Raw genomic sequence first — 15880 nt, forward strand, 5'->3', positions numbered from 1 at the left:
GAGAGTAGGAATCAGGTTGAGGAGACTCTGGAGAGGTGGAGATATGCTCTAGAGAGCAGAGGAATGAAGGTCAGCAGGGCTAAGACAGAATATATGTGTGTAAATGAGAGGGAGGGTAGAGGAACGGTGCGGATGCAGGGAGTAGAGTTGGTAAAGGTGGACGAGTTTAAGTACTTGGGATCAACAGTTCAGAGTAATGGCGAATGTGGAAGAGAGGTGAAGAAGAGAGTACAGGTAGGGTGGAATGGGTGGAGAAGAGTGTCAGGAGTGATTTGTGACAGACGGGTACCAGTAAGAGTGAAAGGGAAGGTCTACAAGAGGGTAGTGAGACCAGCTATGTTATATGGGTTGGAGACAGTGGCATTGACAAAAAGGCAGGAGTCAGAGCTGGATGTGGCAGAGTTAAAGATGTTAAGATTTGCACTCGGTGTGACTAGGATGGATAGGATTAGGAATCAGTATATTAGAGGGTCAGCTCATGTTGGACAGTTTGGAGACAAAGCAAGAGACAAGATTGCGTTGGTTTGGACATGTGCTGAGGAGGGATGATGGGTATATTGGGAAAAAGATGCTAAGGATGGAGCTGCCAGGTAAGAGGAAAAGAGGAAGGCCTAAGATAACTTTATGGACGTGGTGAGAGAGGACATGCAGGCGGTTGGTGTGACAGAGCAAGATGCAGAGGATAGGAAGAAATGGAAAGAGATGATCCGCTGTGGCGACCCCTAACGGGAAAAGCCGAAAGAGGATGATGATCTAGGGGCAAATTCTTAAGAGGAGTCCAGTTAAATTTTTTAGGATGTTTATCAGTTCTTGGGTGGTGACGTTTTTCTTATTACAGATTTGGCAGAAAATGATATGTTTAGTAGGGTTGATGTTTTGCCAAGCAGACAGTCTTAGTGACCACATACCTACCTATCAGGTAGACAGCCCGCATTTTGATAGTGGAAGGCTTTGTTGGTCAGGGTCCAGTCTACAATAGAACGTCTGCCTGATTTTTTTGCCTATTATGGTAGGGCTCTGGATAATTTGTGTAAAGCCAAAGAGGTTGATATGACTACTAGGGTTTTGTGTGTTGCATGTTAACCAGTCAATGTTAAGATCATTCATGATGATGGTTTCATGGATAGTATCATTTGAAATACACAGGAGGACGTGCTCAGTTGTAAAAACATTACTTACCTGGGGGGATGTAAATGGCTATTATGGCTATGTACTTATTATAGGGTTGTTCTGTAATTTGGACAGTAGTATCTCAGTGTTGTTATACTGAGATTTAGCTGTTGCAATATGAGGTTATTCTTAAATAATATGGCTATTCCTCCTCCTCTTTTGTCTTTCTATCTAAGTATGTTATAGCCTGGAGGAGTGACTTCATTATCTGTAATATGTGGTTTCAACCAGGTCTCTGTTAAAATGGCTACATTTGGGGAGTAAAGAGAAAATGTAGCATGAAGCTCATGAACCTTATTAACAGTACTTTTGAGATTTAAGTTTAGAAGAAGCAGGTTGGATCCTTTCCTGGTAGGTTAAGTATGTTTTGTTTTGGATTGTGGGTTGAGGGGGATTAGCAAGGACCTGGATTAGGATGCATGTCACCACTTATTATAAGTTGGTTAACTATGTTTAATAGTGTGTGAAAGAGCTTGAGTATTTGTTTGTGATACCTGAGTGAGAAGTTTTCTTGAGCTTTTGCTTCTGAGTCTTCATAAGCTCTTCTAATTAACCCTATTATTCTAAAAGGGAATGCAGGGCGGCCACGGTGGTGCAGCGGTTAGCGTTGCTGCCTTACAGCAAGAGGTTCTCCGGTTCGATCCTCGGCTGGGGTGCCTTCTGTGTGGAGAATGCAAGTTCTCCCTGTGGTTGCGTGGGTTTCCTCCGGGTGTTCCGGTTTCCTCCCACATCCCAAAGACATGTTGTAGGTGGATTGGACACTCTAAATTGGCCCTAGGTGTGAGTGTGTGCATATGTGTGCCTTCTGTGGAAGGCTGGGCGCCGGGCTGGCAACTCGACACTGTAAAACTCCACTGCCAATCTTGAGCAGACAGGTGATCCACTGTGGCGACCCCTAACCGGGAAAACGCCGAAAGAAGAGATTCTAAAAGGGAATGCAAATGCTGCCACTGTACTACAGATAAAATCCCAAATGACTATCAAATGAATTCTCTGAATTAAGACCCACCAACAGTAGCAGCATTTTCTTACATTTTGCTTCCCTCTGGATCATCAACATTCTATTAATGTTGTCAACTGTTTGCCTCTCCTTCACAAAACCACAATGACTCACATCTATCAATTTTGCCAACACCTTTGCCATTCTCTTAGCTAGTACAGACATAAGCACTTTATAATCATGGTTTAAGATTGAAATGGGTCTGTACAAAGCTGGGTCTGGTCTTTATCCTCTTTGGGTAATAAAGACACCACAGTTTTCTTCTAAGATACTGGTACTACCCCCTCCCCCCTTAAAATACTGTTAAACAAAACCTTCCAGATCTTTGGCATTTCCTTCTCATCTTTTAAACTTCCACAGGATAGCCATCTGTTCCTGGAGGCTTTCCTGATGATAGGTTTTATATCACTGTTTTTACCTCATCTTCAACAAGATTCTTCTTGAGCTCAGAAGGGAGATCTTTATGCATTTGCAGTCCTGTGTCACCACACAGGACTGGAATTTGGAGAAATTAACTTAACATTTGAGGATCCTAGATAGACTCCAACATGGAGGATAAACAAACTTTCTTACCATATCTGTCCAGGCCTTGTTAGATGACAAAGAGGCGCAGTGCTGTCATCTCTGCACACTATGCTACATCTATGCGAACATATGAATCAGATTAAAGATGCTCACTAAGCAGCTCTACCCACTGAAGCAGGAATTTGTAATGGGTAATGCTTTTAATCTCGGCTGTTGGAATGTACTACAACAGTAGCACTGATAACTATCCCGCTGGGACGGGGCTGACAAGCTTCTCTAAGGGATGAAATAAAGGTGGAAAACCAGTTCACAATAACAAAAAAAAAAACTTAAGGTGTGTAAAAGAAAAGACCATTTAGGGTTAGCAGCTGAAGAAGGATGTAGACTTATTGCCAATAACATCTCCTTATCTTTTGGATGTTCAAATAATACGCTACCATTCTGCCTTGAGGCTTAGGCTTGTATACTGTCTCATGTGAGAGAAAAGGTTCCACTGCAAGATCCTGAAATATTGGAAATTATTTCAGGGATTATGAGAGAACAAATCAAAACTAACGTTTACTGACGTTATAGTAAAATCAAAAAAATTTTTTACAACCCCAAACTTATATATATATATATATATATATATATATATATATATGGTTCTACCTGACTTAGTCGACAGCGTAGAACACCGACAACGGAATCCCGAGCTCCAGAAGATCGACAATGAAGAAGACCGGCCTTGAATCGCGAGTGCCAGAACATCGACAATGCAGAAGACCGACACGACGGATGACAACACCGACGCCGAGGATGCCGACATGGGAAAAGGCCGTGTGAGTATGCGGTAGTGACGGACGTTAGGGTGCGAGTCAGGTAAGTGTGGATATTGACGGTCTGTGGGGATAGGGGTGGGTTAAGTGAGTTAGGGTTAGGGAGCGGGTTAGGTAAGTGTGTGGTAGGGATAGACTTTGGGATAGGCGGGTTAAGTGAGTTAGGGTTAGGAGCGGGTTAAGTAAGTGTCGGTAGGGATAGACTTTGGGTTAGGCGGGTTAAGTGAGTTAGGGTTAGGGAGTGGGTAAGGTGAGTATGCGATAGTGACGGACCTTAGGGTTAGGGTTGTCGATAGTTGTGTATGTAAGGTTTAGTGTGGGTTTGTAAGGATTTTGGTGTGCTTGTGTTGTGTGTGTGGTTTGTGGAATGGGGATGTGTTTTGTTTTTTATTGTTGTTATTGTGGTGTGTGCAGTGTATGGGGTTTCGTGTTTGTGTACCGTCGGTTATTTCGTTGTCGGGTATGTGAGGTTTCGTGTTAATGCACTGTCGATTATGTGGTGTCGGTGATGTCGTTGTTGTGTGGTTTCGACTATGTCAGGTAGAACCATATATATATATATATATATATATATACCAGGTCCACAGCTGCAAAACATTGAAGAAAGAGAAAGCTCCCCAAAACAGTGCATGCAATCTTAAGAAATGCTTGTTTTCACTTCAATAAGAGCAAGCAGCAAATGAATTCTTTTTTTTATATATGTTGACCGGGTAAGCCCACTGGACACAAGTATCCCTTTTCAGGGGTAACATGAGAGCACTGTCTAGTCAAGTGATATGCTCAGGATCTCATGTGAGAGAAAAGCTTCCACTGCAAGATCCTGAAATGTTGGAAATTACTTCATGGATCATGAGAGAACAAATCATAACTATATTATCTGACGTTATGGTAAAATCAAAAACATTTTTTACAACCCCAAACTTATATATACACACCAGGTCCACAGCTGCAAAATACTGAAGAAAGGGGAAGCTCCCCAAAACAGTGCATGCAATCTTAAGCAATGCTTGTTTTCACTTCAATAAGAGCAAGCAAATGAATTCTTTTTTTTTATATATGTTGACCGGGTAAGGCCACTGGACACAAGTATCCATTTTCAGGGGTAACATGAGAGCACTGTCTAGTCAAGTGATATGCTCTGGATCACACAGCAGACAAATGGTGGTGGACCGTATCAGACTCTGTACTCTTGACTATAGAGAGCTGATCATTAACAGTTCAGAACTTTATTCTAATTGCCAGTTCCAAAAAATCTTTGTTTGAGAAGACAGAGGGCAGCCAAGGAAAAGTGCTGAGATTTAGACAGTTAAATTTGCTAGTACACTGCACTAGATTCATGAAAGAGGTTGTAAACCTCTTTTACATAAAAGGTATTAAGCACAAATGAAAGGAATGGTGCCTTTTTTGACACATACCAATATAGAATTAAAAAAAAACTCAGAATTGTGTTTAAATAATGGTATATCTTGTTATCAGATCTGATACTGAGGCAGACTTTTGACAAAACAACCCCATGTTATGTAAAATAATGAGGTCAATATTAGAGATTACCAACACAAAAAAAGTACCAGAGTAACTAAGCAGTGTTACTGGCTCCTTACCTGTTCTCATATCCAGACTACTTCATATGCAATGATAAATGCTAAAACTTTAAAGGACAGTGGAGCTTTTCCTGTAGTAAACCTTGGGTTTAACATTTACTCAAATGTGCATGCAGAAGTGAAACTTAACCAGTGGTTAAAGTCCAAAAAATACAAAAAAACATATTAATGATTTAACGCAGAAGAGAGGCCTGTAGCACATCATTTTCTAAAGAACAATTCCGATATGTGTTATTAAAATTCATAGAGATGGAACAATGTGTAACTTCTGAACAAAAGGAAGCCTGAAGCATATAATATAAAAAAAAATGCAAGAATATTCTTCAAGGAGTAATTTTTCAGGTCTGCAAGACACGAATGATGACATTTAGTGCGGAATGTATTACAATTTTATTTTCTAATAATATTCAGTAGGCCCTTCTGTTAAATTCAAGATATGTTTAATGCTACAATGTTCTAAATATTTAAATAATTTTAGTTTTGACTGGTGGTGCTTAAGTTTTTGTGGTGACGCTCCTCCTGAATATGACTCCTTGTAAGACTGGATATCAAGGCATTTTTTTTTTATTTAGTTGTTTACAATGGCAACTGCAATAAACTAGAACTTTACACTGTAATTCTTATTTGTGCAATACTGGCCATAGTGGTACTTTGGATACGTATTTAGGATCTTCTGGTAAAGGGGTTAGTGTCTAACTTGCAAACATGCAGTTTTAATGAGTAAGACATAATAAAGATAATAAAGCTCAAATTATTACAAAATACAGGTTACTCTTTCCAACTGTAAGTTCTCTGCAACACAGCGTGGCATTAAACAGTTAATACACATCAGTATGTTCAGATATGTAAACGTACACTTGCATGAAGTGAGTTATTAGCCTTACCTGTTTGGTTATCTGCCATACACAGTCAATAAACTGCAGGAAAATTGGTGATCTATCAGCATCAGCGTGGTTTTTATCACCATGCCCTATTCTCTGAAAAGGAAAGCAAATACTATTTACCATTACAGAAAATGAATGCAAGCACTTAGCATTGTTCACTTTAACTGTCTGTATGAATGATAATGAAAGATTCTGCCATGTGATGCTTTTTCTGCCAGAATAAGGATATATTGGCACACATGTTTGTTTATCATGATTTTTTTCTACAACTTAAAATGCATTGTGTTGCTAGCCTTGGGAAATAGGCTGCCCCAAGCTATGACATGCACCAAAGGAATGTAAGGAACATTCACACACACTGTGTATGCGAGTCTGAGTGTGTGTATATGCTGAACAAAAAGACTAAACTTCTCTGCACAAGAAATCTGGATAAAGCCAAAATGACTAGGGTGGGTGTGTGTAGTCCAGAGTACTGAGAGATTCCCAGGGGCAAGTTCTGAGACATGAAGAATTTATGCCCTCTTCAGGCACCCAAACTAGGGCAAGGAAGATGAAACTATGGATAACCCGTAAAGGAAAAAGAGGAAGGGCAACTATCCCACCCTCTAAGCACCCCAGGCAGTAAAAGAGATGGAAGGGCAGAAAGGACTGTAACATTAATCACACAAACATCTACTATTATGAGTTGTTGCCTACAGAACTGTACAACATTCTTCAGTGGATCACTGTTGCAGTCATACCCTAAGGGAAGGTTTGTAGAGTTGCTCCTATAGGCAGGGGTACTGGCTTACTGCTACTTGAAAGAGTACAATGCCTTTCACCACAGCAGAGGCAAATTATCTCCAGCTCAATAAATTATACCAAACCTACAATTTGTTGAAATCACGTGGACAGAGGACCATGTGGCTGCCTGTAACTCATCTGACAAAGGTAGTGGTTGCAACTGTACCCTTGGCAGAAATTAATCCAGCTTACGGCAAAGTTCGACCATAACATTTTGAGCAAATGTTAATACAATGTGTTATCTGTTTAGGAATAGCTTTGTCACTGGAAGCCCCCATTTCTTCTCTGTAAAATAGATGAAAAGCTATTCTGGTGACATTTGTCCTGTATAAGCAGTTATCTTAATTGTTTAGACAAATATGTAGAGAGTGCATAATCTTTTTTTCCACTATTATAAAGACAATAGGAAACTGGATAGCTTTGTTCAGAACCACTTCAGTAATGACCTTTGACATCAAACAGAATCTCAAATATTGTTCTTGCACACCAAAATCTGAACTAGAGAAATCCTTCTTGCTGTTTTTAATTGCGATGAATTGTGCATTTCCAAAGGTTAGGATTTTTAAGGGAGAAGAAACAGATGGTTCAAGGTGGGGTGGCTATGGTTAATTTTCTAGAACAAAATTCATGTCACAGATATGTGCCAGAATTCTCTAGGGGGGGGGGGGGGGCAAATGCAGGATGCCTTTTAGAAATTACTTGACTGGAAGTCTGGATGTCAGTGGAAGGATCTACAGGTAAACAGATAAAAATGGATGAAAGACTGCCGTTAAGAAAAGTGTAAGCTAAGCCTGAGCTAAACAGATCAGACAGGTTTTGGAAAACCATAGGCACATCTACCCTTTTTAGTTGCTGGCTTGCTCCGATTTTGGCACCAGAAAGAAAATTGTTTCCATTTTGTTAGATATGACTTTCTAAAATCTAGTTTTTTAGCCAGTCTTAAGATTATTAGCACATCCTACTGCAAGAGTTAAGTGAGACGAGTTGATTATCCCAGTAGAACAAGGTGGTTTAAGATTACTTGATCTGAAGGGATACTTAGAGCTACACAGCAAAAGCTCATGCAAGTAACATAAGCAGAAGGTTATAATTCAAAGTGAAAAAGGATAATGAGGACGCAGGGGTCAAGTTCAAAAATAAGGAGTGGGATTTTGGATGCAAATCCTTAAGAAGAAGAATAACCACCATACAGAGCGTTATATTCATAAAGTTGCAGGCAGTATTCTAAGCCAACACATGACTGCAGAAAGTAGATTTTGCCAATAGGGAAGTCTGCAAGTTGTGGTACAGAAAATAGGCAAAAGGAGGCTGGAATTTACTAGAGAAAACTGGCAAAGTAACCAAGTTTTGGGCACAAATAACTAAAGAAGGAAAAAGTACAGTTTTGTACCTACCATAAATGTAGATGTTCGAGTGCTAATACAGCTGCAGTAATCACAGATGGGTTTTCAGCCGTCAGGCGGTCCCTCGGTCGGCCGAATTCCAAAGTCTTGGTCCGGCGTCGGTTGTCGTCGCTTACTCTTCTGACGTCAGGAAGGCCAGAGTATATAAGACACAGCCGACGCCATGTTCTTCAGTCTTTCTTGCCCCAGATGTCAGGTGCCCCCAAAAGGAAGGCAATACATAAGTAAAGCTTATCCACATATGCAAGCAATGCAATGTAATGCAAAATCAGTGTAAGCAAGCAAATAAAACATAACAGGATAACCCAGTCAGGAGGTATGAAGAGGTTGTTAGGCCCCATGCCCTAACTAAGAGGGGAAGGAGAGAGGGAAACCTGTATTGCAGCTGTATTAGCACTCGAACATCTACATTTATGGTAGGTACAAAACTGTACTATGTTCATCGTGCATACAGCTGTAGTAATCACAGATGGGTAGAGTCCCAAAGTTATGCATAGGGTGGTAGGTACTATGAGGAACTGGGTTGAGCCAGAATGCCCTGCAAAACAGCAGTGGCGAAGCCTGCTCTTGTTCTGGAGTATAAGGGCAGGTAGTAGTGTTTTGTGAAGGTATGTACAGAACTCCAAGTGGCTGCCTCCAAAATATCCTTAGTAGGCACACCTCTGAGGAAGGCTGTAGAGGTGGCTGTGGCCCTGGTGGAGTGAGATCTGATACCAGTAGGGACAGATTTCCCATGATAGGAGTAACAAAATCGTATGCAGTGGCCAATCCACTTGGAAATGGTCTGTTTGGTAACTGGTTTCCCTTGAGCCCCTACGGCATAGGACACAAAAAGTTGTTCTGATCTCCTGAAGGACTTTGTTCTGTCCAAATAGTAACGTAGCTGCCTATGGATGTCTAAAGAGTGAAGCAGCCTTTCCCCTTTGTTTTGAGGGTTAGGATAAAATGTAGGTAGGTGTATGGCTTGGTTTAAGGCTACCCTGGATACCACTTTTGGCATAAAAGATGGATTAGTACGAAGGGAAACCCTATCCTGATGGAAGATGAGGAAGGGCTGCACCGCCATGAGGGCCTGTAGTTCAGAAACCCTACAAGCTGAAGTGATGGCCAGAAGGAAAGCTGTTTTCCAGGACAAATATTGCAGATCTGTTGAGGCAGCAGGTTCAAAGGGAGGCAATGTTAATTTTTCTAGTATGTAATTAAGGTCCCAGGCTGGTATTGGTTGCTTCCTTGGAGGTCTTATATTCTTAGCCCCTCTGAGGAACTGCCGTAAGAGAGGGTGAGAGAATAAAGGAGGATCCGTGTTGAATTCTGCAGAAATGGCTGAGGCGTGTATTTTAATGGAAGAAAATGACAGTCCACTGTTCAGCAGTTCAGCTAGGTACTGTAAAACCTGAGGCAAGTTCAATTTTCTAGGGTCCTGTCTTCTTTTCTCATTCCAGCAGCAAAACCGCTTCCATTTTGCGGAGTAAGCTTTTCTTGTAGATGGTCTTCTGGCCTCCAAAATGACATCCTGCACCTCCTTGGAGAGTAGAGTCTGATGTGGTGTTAAGGAATTTTCCACGCAGCGAGGTTGAGTGTTTTCAGCTGACTGTGAAGGGTTTTGTAGCTGTTCTGCGTCAGCAGAAGAGGTATTAGAGGCAGGGACCAGGGAGGAGTATGTGTTAGGCTCCTCAGGAGTGGATACCAGTGTTGCCTTGGCCAGTCTGGAGCAATCAGTGTCATCCTCGGTTTGTCTGTTCTTGCTTTCAAAAGCACCTTGGGCAGAAGAGGCAGAGGTGGGAATGCATAAACTGTCCATGTTGCCCAACTGAATGAAAGGGCGTCCACTTTCCAGGCCTTTGGATGGAAGGTCCTTGAACAAAACTTTCTCAATTGATGGTTCCTGTGGGAGGCAAAAAGATCTATGTCTGGCCTCCCCCACGCTTGGATTATCTCCGTAAACACCTGTGGATGCAGCTTCCATTCGTGTGGATCTGTCATATTCCTGCTCAGAGTGTCTGCCAGTGTGTTTTCCAGTCCTGGCAAGTACTGTGCTTGAAGTTCGATTTGTCTTTCCAGAGCCAAGTTCCAAAGAGTCATGGCTAGTCTGCACAAGGGGTATGAGTGTGTTCCTCCTTGTTTGTTTATGTACCACATTACTGTGGTGTTGTCTGTTCTTATCAGTAATTGTCCTGGATGCAGGAAGTCCTTGAAAGCTGTAATTGCATTTATTACTGCTAGCATTTCTTTTTGATTGATGTGAAGGTGCTTTTCCTTTTGGGACCATCTGCCCTGAATGCACCTGTCCTTCATGTGCACCCCCCAGGTGTAATCTGAGGCGTCTGTGGTTATGACTTGTTTTGCTTGAGGCTTGCAGAATGGAAGGCCTGTGTTTACTTGACATGCTTGGGCCCACCATAGAAATTCCTTTTGCAGACATGGAATTATTGGTATAATTGCTTCCAAGCTGTGACTGTGTTGAGACCATAGATTTTTAGGTACCATTGAAGTTTCCTCATATGCAGCTTTGCACATGGGATTAGCAGAATGCAAGATGCCATGAATCCCAGAGCCTGCAGGATTTTCCTTGCAGTAAGCCTGGTACTTTTTGCTAGTGTTTTGAAGTACTGAGATAATTGCCCTTGTTTTTCTGACTTAAGGTATGCCATCTGGGTGTTTGTGTCCAAGCTGGCACCCAGGAAGGTTATTTTCTGAGATGGTGTTAGCCTTGATTTCTCCTTGTTGATGGTGTATCCCAGAGAAAGCAGTAACCGTGTCACATATGCCAGATGTTCCAGTAGTATTTGTTTGCTGTCCGCTTGGATCAGGCAGTCGTCCAGATAAGGGTAAATTTGTATCCCTTGAAGTCTGCAATAGGCAATCACTGATGCCAGGCACTTTGTGAATACTCTGGGCGCAGTAGATAAGCCAAAGGGCAATGCAGAGAATTGATAGTGGATTGAACCTGCAAGAAATCTGAGGTATCTTCTGCAGCTTTGTCTGATTGGGACATGCAGGTATGCCTCCTTGAGGTCCAATGTTACCAGCCAAAGCTCCTTGCCCAGCATGGGAAGAAGTTGCTGTAATGTGAGCATCTTGAATTTTGGTACGAGTAGAAATGTGTTTAGGATGGATAAGTCCAGAATGGGTCTCCAGTCGGTTCCTTTTCTTGGTACCAGGAAGAGTCTTGAATAAAACCTTGACCTTGTTGGTGCGTAGGTACCTTTTGTATAGCTCTCATGTTTAGGAGCTTTGAAATTTGCAGTTGTGCCTCTACCCTTTGATTTTGTGGTAGGTTTGGCATGCCTCTCATTTATGGAAGAGTGTGAAATTGAAATTTGTAGCCTCTGTTTATAATGTCCAGAATCCATTTGTCTGTTGTGACAATATGCCAATTGTTTGCAAATAATGCTAGTTTCCCTCCCAAAGGTGCTGCCAGCTGAGACTTGCTTGGCATGGAAATGAGGGAGTCATTGGGTTTGCTTCCTGTATTGTTGTGCACTGTCTTCACCACCTCTTGGTGCAGGAGATTGCCATTGTCTGCCTCTATATGATCCTTGTGACTGCCCTCTGCCCCTTGTGCGTCTGTATCTACCTCTTTGGGGCTTGTCAGTGGCTGGAAAAGACCAGTTTTTTGAAGGCCAATTCCTGCTAAATCGTGGTGGCTGGACCTGTAAGAAAGCTTTGACAGTTTGCATAGATTTGGCTTTTTCTTCCATTTTTCGTAGTATATCCTCAGCATTAGTACCAAAAAGTACATCCTTTTGTAAAGGAGCATCAAGAAGTTTAGCTTTCACATGATCAGGCAAACTTTGTTCCCTAAGCCAGGCATGTCTGCGAATGACTGATCCTGTAGCAGCCGCTCTACTGGAGGCCTCTAGTGCATCATAACCACATTGTAAGGTGTGTTTACCCACTTGTTCCGCACTATGCATCATATCCTGTAACGCTTTTAAATCTGGTTGTTCAGGTTGAGACATTTTGTTTTTTAATTGTGATAACAGGAACTGTTGATATTTAATCATATGAAACTGGCAGTTTAAGGCCCTCATGGCTAGGGTGGCCGAGGTATATACCTTCTTACCCCACCTTTCTAGAGATCTAGATTCCCTTTCTGCAGGAAGTGGATTCTTGGCAGTGGAGGCCTTTAATCCCTTAGGGCCTTGTGAAATGGTTTCAGGGTCAGCATTATGGCCTTTGTAAAGAAATTGGTGAGAACTGGGTACTCTGTAATATCTATCAGGCTTTACTGGTGCAGGAGGCAGAGAATCAGGATTAAGAAAAGCCTCCGAATAGACATCATCCAGTACCTCCAAAACAGGGGGTATAGCCAGAGGTCTGTGCTGAGGTAACCAAAGAAATTCCCTAAGTCTTTTCTTGGAATCTGAAAAGTCTTGGCCTTCCCAATGTCAAGGTGTGCAAGGTTTCCCCAAAGGAAAAATCCTCAGGGGGGGATACAGAAGGAATGGACTGTTCTGCATCCGAATCCTCAAAAGGGGAGTAAGAGTGTTCCTCTGCATCAGAATGCTCTGATAAAATGGATCCCTGATCAGAAGAGGGGGATTCTTCCTCCACTCTGGGTCTCTTGTCAGGAGGGGGCTGCGAACCTCTGATGAGAGTTATTAGATCCTCAGCCCTTTTAAGCATCTGTTTCTTAGGCATGGGTCCAGGAGATGGGCCCTGAGCAGCAGGCCTAGTGTGATGCCTGGCTGCTTTGGATTTAGTAAAGGCCTTAATAGAAAAAGAAGATGAAGGCCTAAATACACCATGGGTGGAGGTGGATCTGTCCACATTAGTAGGCTCGACATAAGCCGGGGCTTCGGTTGTAGTCTGGGAAAGGGCCGATGACCCAGCGGTCTCGGGTACAGAAGACACCGCCAAAGGAGTGTCGTCGGTAGTCAGGGACTGCAAAGGCGTCTCGCTGTGAACCGGACCACGTGTAGCCTGTTTCGGAGTGGTGTCGGTGGGGACCGCGGGCCTCGCGTGTCGGTCCTTTTCCTTGCGTTTTTTGGATAAAACGGTAGTCGGAATGTCCGACGACATTTTATAGTCAAAAGCTCTACCGAAAAAGTGTTGGGCGAACTCCGCCCGACGCTTGATAGTGCGTTTATTGAAGGTAGCGCAAAAGCGACAGCCCGAGACGTCGTGGTCTGGGCCCAAACAAGATATGCAAAGGGAATGGAAATCCTTATGCGGTATTTGCTTCCCACAAGAAATACAATTATTAACTTTATCTGACATCGGTCTGAGTCAAGAAAAGTTTCCCCAACGGGGTACTTAGCTTTAATGAAGACTTCGTTCCAAATATATTCGTAAATCAGGAGCTGGCCGACCGGCACTTGTGAACTTCTTCTGCTTCGGGCACCGCGCAGCAAAAAAGACTGAAGAACATGGCGTTGGCTGTGTCTTATATACTCTGGCCTTCCTGACGTCAGAAGAGTAAGCGACGACAACCGACGCCGGACCAAGACTTTGGAATTCAGCCGACCGAGGGACCGCCTGACGGCTGAAAACCCATCTGTGATTACTGCAGCTGTATGCACGATGAACATGTGATAGAGTGGGATGAGGATAAGAGGAGGTTTGGACTGCAGGTTAGAGACTGCCTTCCATATAATGGACTGATATTAGAGTATAGGCAAACAGAAAGGGATAGAGGAGTCCCAAGTGAAAGACTTGCTCTGGTAGAGTCCCTTATTTTCTTTGCCAATGGCTCTGAATATAATGCAAATAACAAAGGGGAAAGAGAACACCCCTGTCTGGTTCCTCTGTTCAGACACAACTTATCAGGGAGGAACTCTGCAACTTTACATCCTCCTAAGTAACCTTATTACTGCGTAAAAGAATGTAAATGCTTCCACTGCCCTACTCATACTCTTTTGAGTACTTTCTCTGCATCAAGACCCACCAACACCAGTATTATTTTCTTGCATTCTAATTTCCTCTGGATCATTGTTCTATTAATGTTGTCAAATGTTACAACATATCAATTTAAACATGATTTGTGCATCATTTCTTTTTTTACACTGCACTGCCTACATTTCTTAAAAGTAGGAATGAAGAAAAGAGTGGAGGAGTCACTTGTTTACTTCAATCGCTTTATCAAACACAATAACTGAAAATACTTTATAACATTCAATTTGTATCATGAAAAGTCCCATACAAATACTGTTAGGAACAACTGTTTTATTTACATTTACTTTTCTTTCCCCCCCCCCCTCCTTCCCTTTAGTGTCCTTCCAAACATTTATGACATGAAATGGGGCATATGTGTTTCAGTCCCCTGCAAGTTTAACAAAGTCAAAAAAAGTCCAATATTTCCACTTTTCCTTGCAAATTCATATTTCACAAATGAGACTGATGCTTTACAGTTTCACATTTATTTACTAATTTCAAGGTTGCTGGTCTTATTCCTGTTCAACTCCATCCCCCAACACTAGACTTCAGTTCAAGTCCAAAGTACTCCAGATTCTTCTACTCAACTCCCGTGCTTTTTTTTCTGTCTCTCAGGCATTTCCTTTAAAAAGAATATAGTGTTCTGTATGGATGTTATTATTCTTCTTAAGGATTTGCATCCAAAATCCCACTCATTATTTTTGAGGAAAAGGTTTCACTGGCAAAGTCTCTCTATAAGCTGTATTATTAGAAGAATGAAAAGCAGAGTACCCTTCTGTTTGATGGCCAAACTTTTGTATTCCCTCCTTAGCCTGTTCTGCAGCAAAAATGACTTTGATCCTCCACAAAAAAAATATTCTTAAGACAGCCGGATACAGCAGCTTAAATTCCTCACCTGCTTCTCGACATTCCCTGACTGTTGAGTTAAATATGCTTCTCTTCTGCCTGGTGTACAATAGATAATCATTTTCCACAAACACTCTGCTGTCTCCAATTTTTTTATACTTTGCCCTTTTGCCATAGCTTTGCCAGGATCAATTCTATTTGCTGGTATGATTGCATCTTTACTAATACAGGTCTTGGCTGCTTTTTCATGGCCAGGTTTGGAGCATATACACAACGTGCCTTTCAATTAACAAATCATGCTGTGGAATACCAGTCCAGTTGCTTATTTGTATTTTCTTAAAATTAATGCAATCTGTTCCTTTCAGTTTCTTCTTGCATGTTCTGTCCTCTAACTCTACTACTTTTTGAAAAAGTTCTTGAGCAGTCTCATACACAGCCAGCCTTTCTTCATTTTGACCTCTGATTTTTGCAGTTTTTATCAGTTCATCTGAGTATCTGTTTAAATCTTCTTCTGTTTTTTTCCAGATTTTTGTTATTTGAGTTATTTATAGTCAGTCCCGAGCACATTTGATTTATTTTTTCCTCTAAATTACTGGAAGCAAAGTCTTGAACCAAACCTCTAGCTTGAACTGCTTTTTTGCTGAACATCTGCAGGATTCTTCTCAGTCAGTGTTTTCGCTTCATCATTTCTAGTTGATTTTCTTTCAGGCCTTACAAGTTTCTTCTTTACTGGCATCCAGACAGTGTACTTACTAGTCAGTAACTGAATTTACTGAAACTTGGAAGTGTTGCTGGCCCTTATCCCTGTCTCTTTTTTCACACTGGAAGAGCCAAAATCAAGCTGTTGATCAGTGTGTAATCTACTATCCTCCATTTTTTGAACACAATGTAAGAAGGTGGTATGAAAAGCAGATCTTAACTAACAGGACATTTGGGAGATCTGCCTTCACATCTTCAAAAAGGCAGTGGGTCC

General features: G+C 41.9%; 1 protein-coding gene across 1 annotated transcript in view; it reads right to left on the reverse strand.

The window, feature by feature from the left end:
• MTM1 (myotubularin 1) overlaps window positions 1-15880 on the reverse strand; it is a 1351953-nt gene that overhangs the window by 194913 nt on the left and 1141160 nt on the right. The window contains exon 12 of the mRNA XM_044057169.1: window positions 5999-6091. Coding sequence (XP_043913104.1) covers window positions 5999-6091 — 93 coding nt within the window. The remainder of the gene's footprint in view (window positions 1-5998; window positions 6092-15880) is intronic.

This window comes from Protopterus annectens, chromosome 15.part0, assembly GCF_019279795.1.
Source record: "Protopterus annectens isolate FY-2018-M chromosome 15.part0, PAN1.0, whole genome shotgun sequence".
Taxonomy (NCBI): Eukaryota; Metazoa; Chordata; order Ceratodontiformes; family Protopteridae; genus Protopterus; species Protopterus annectens.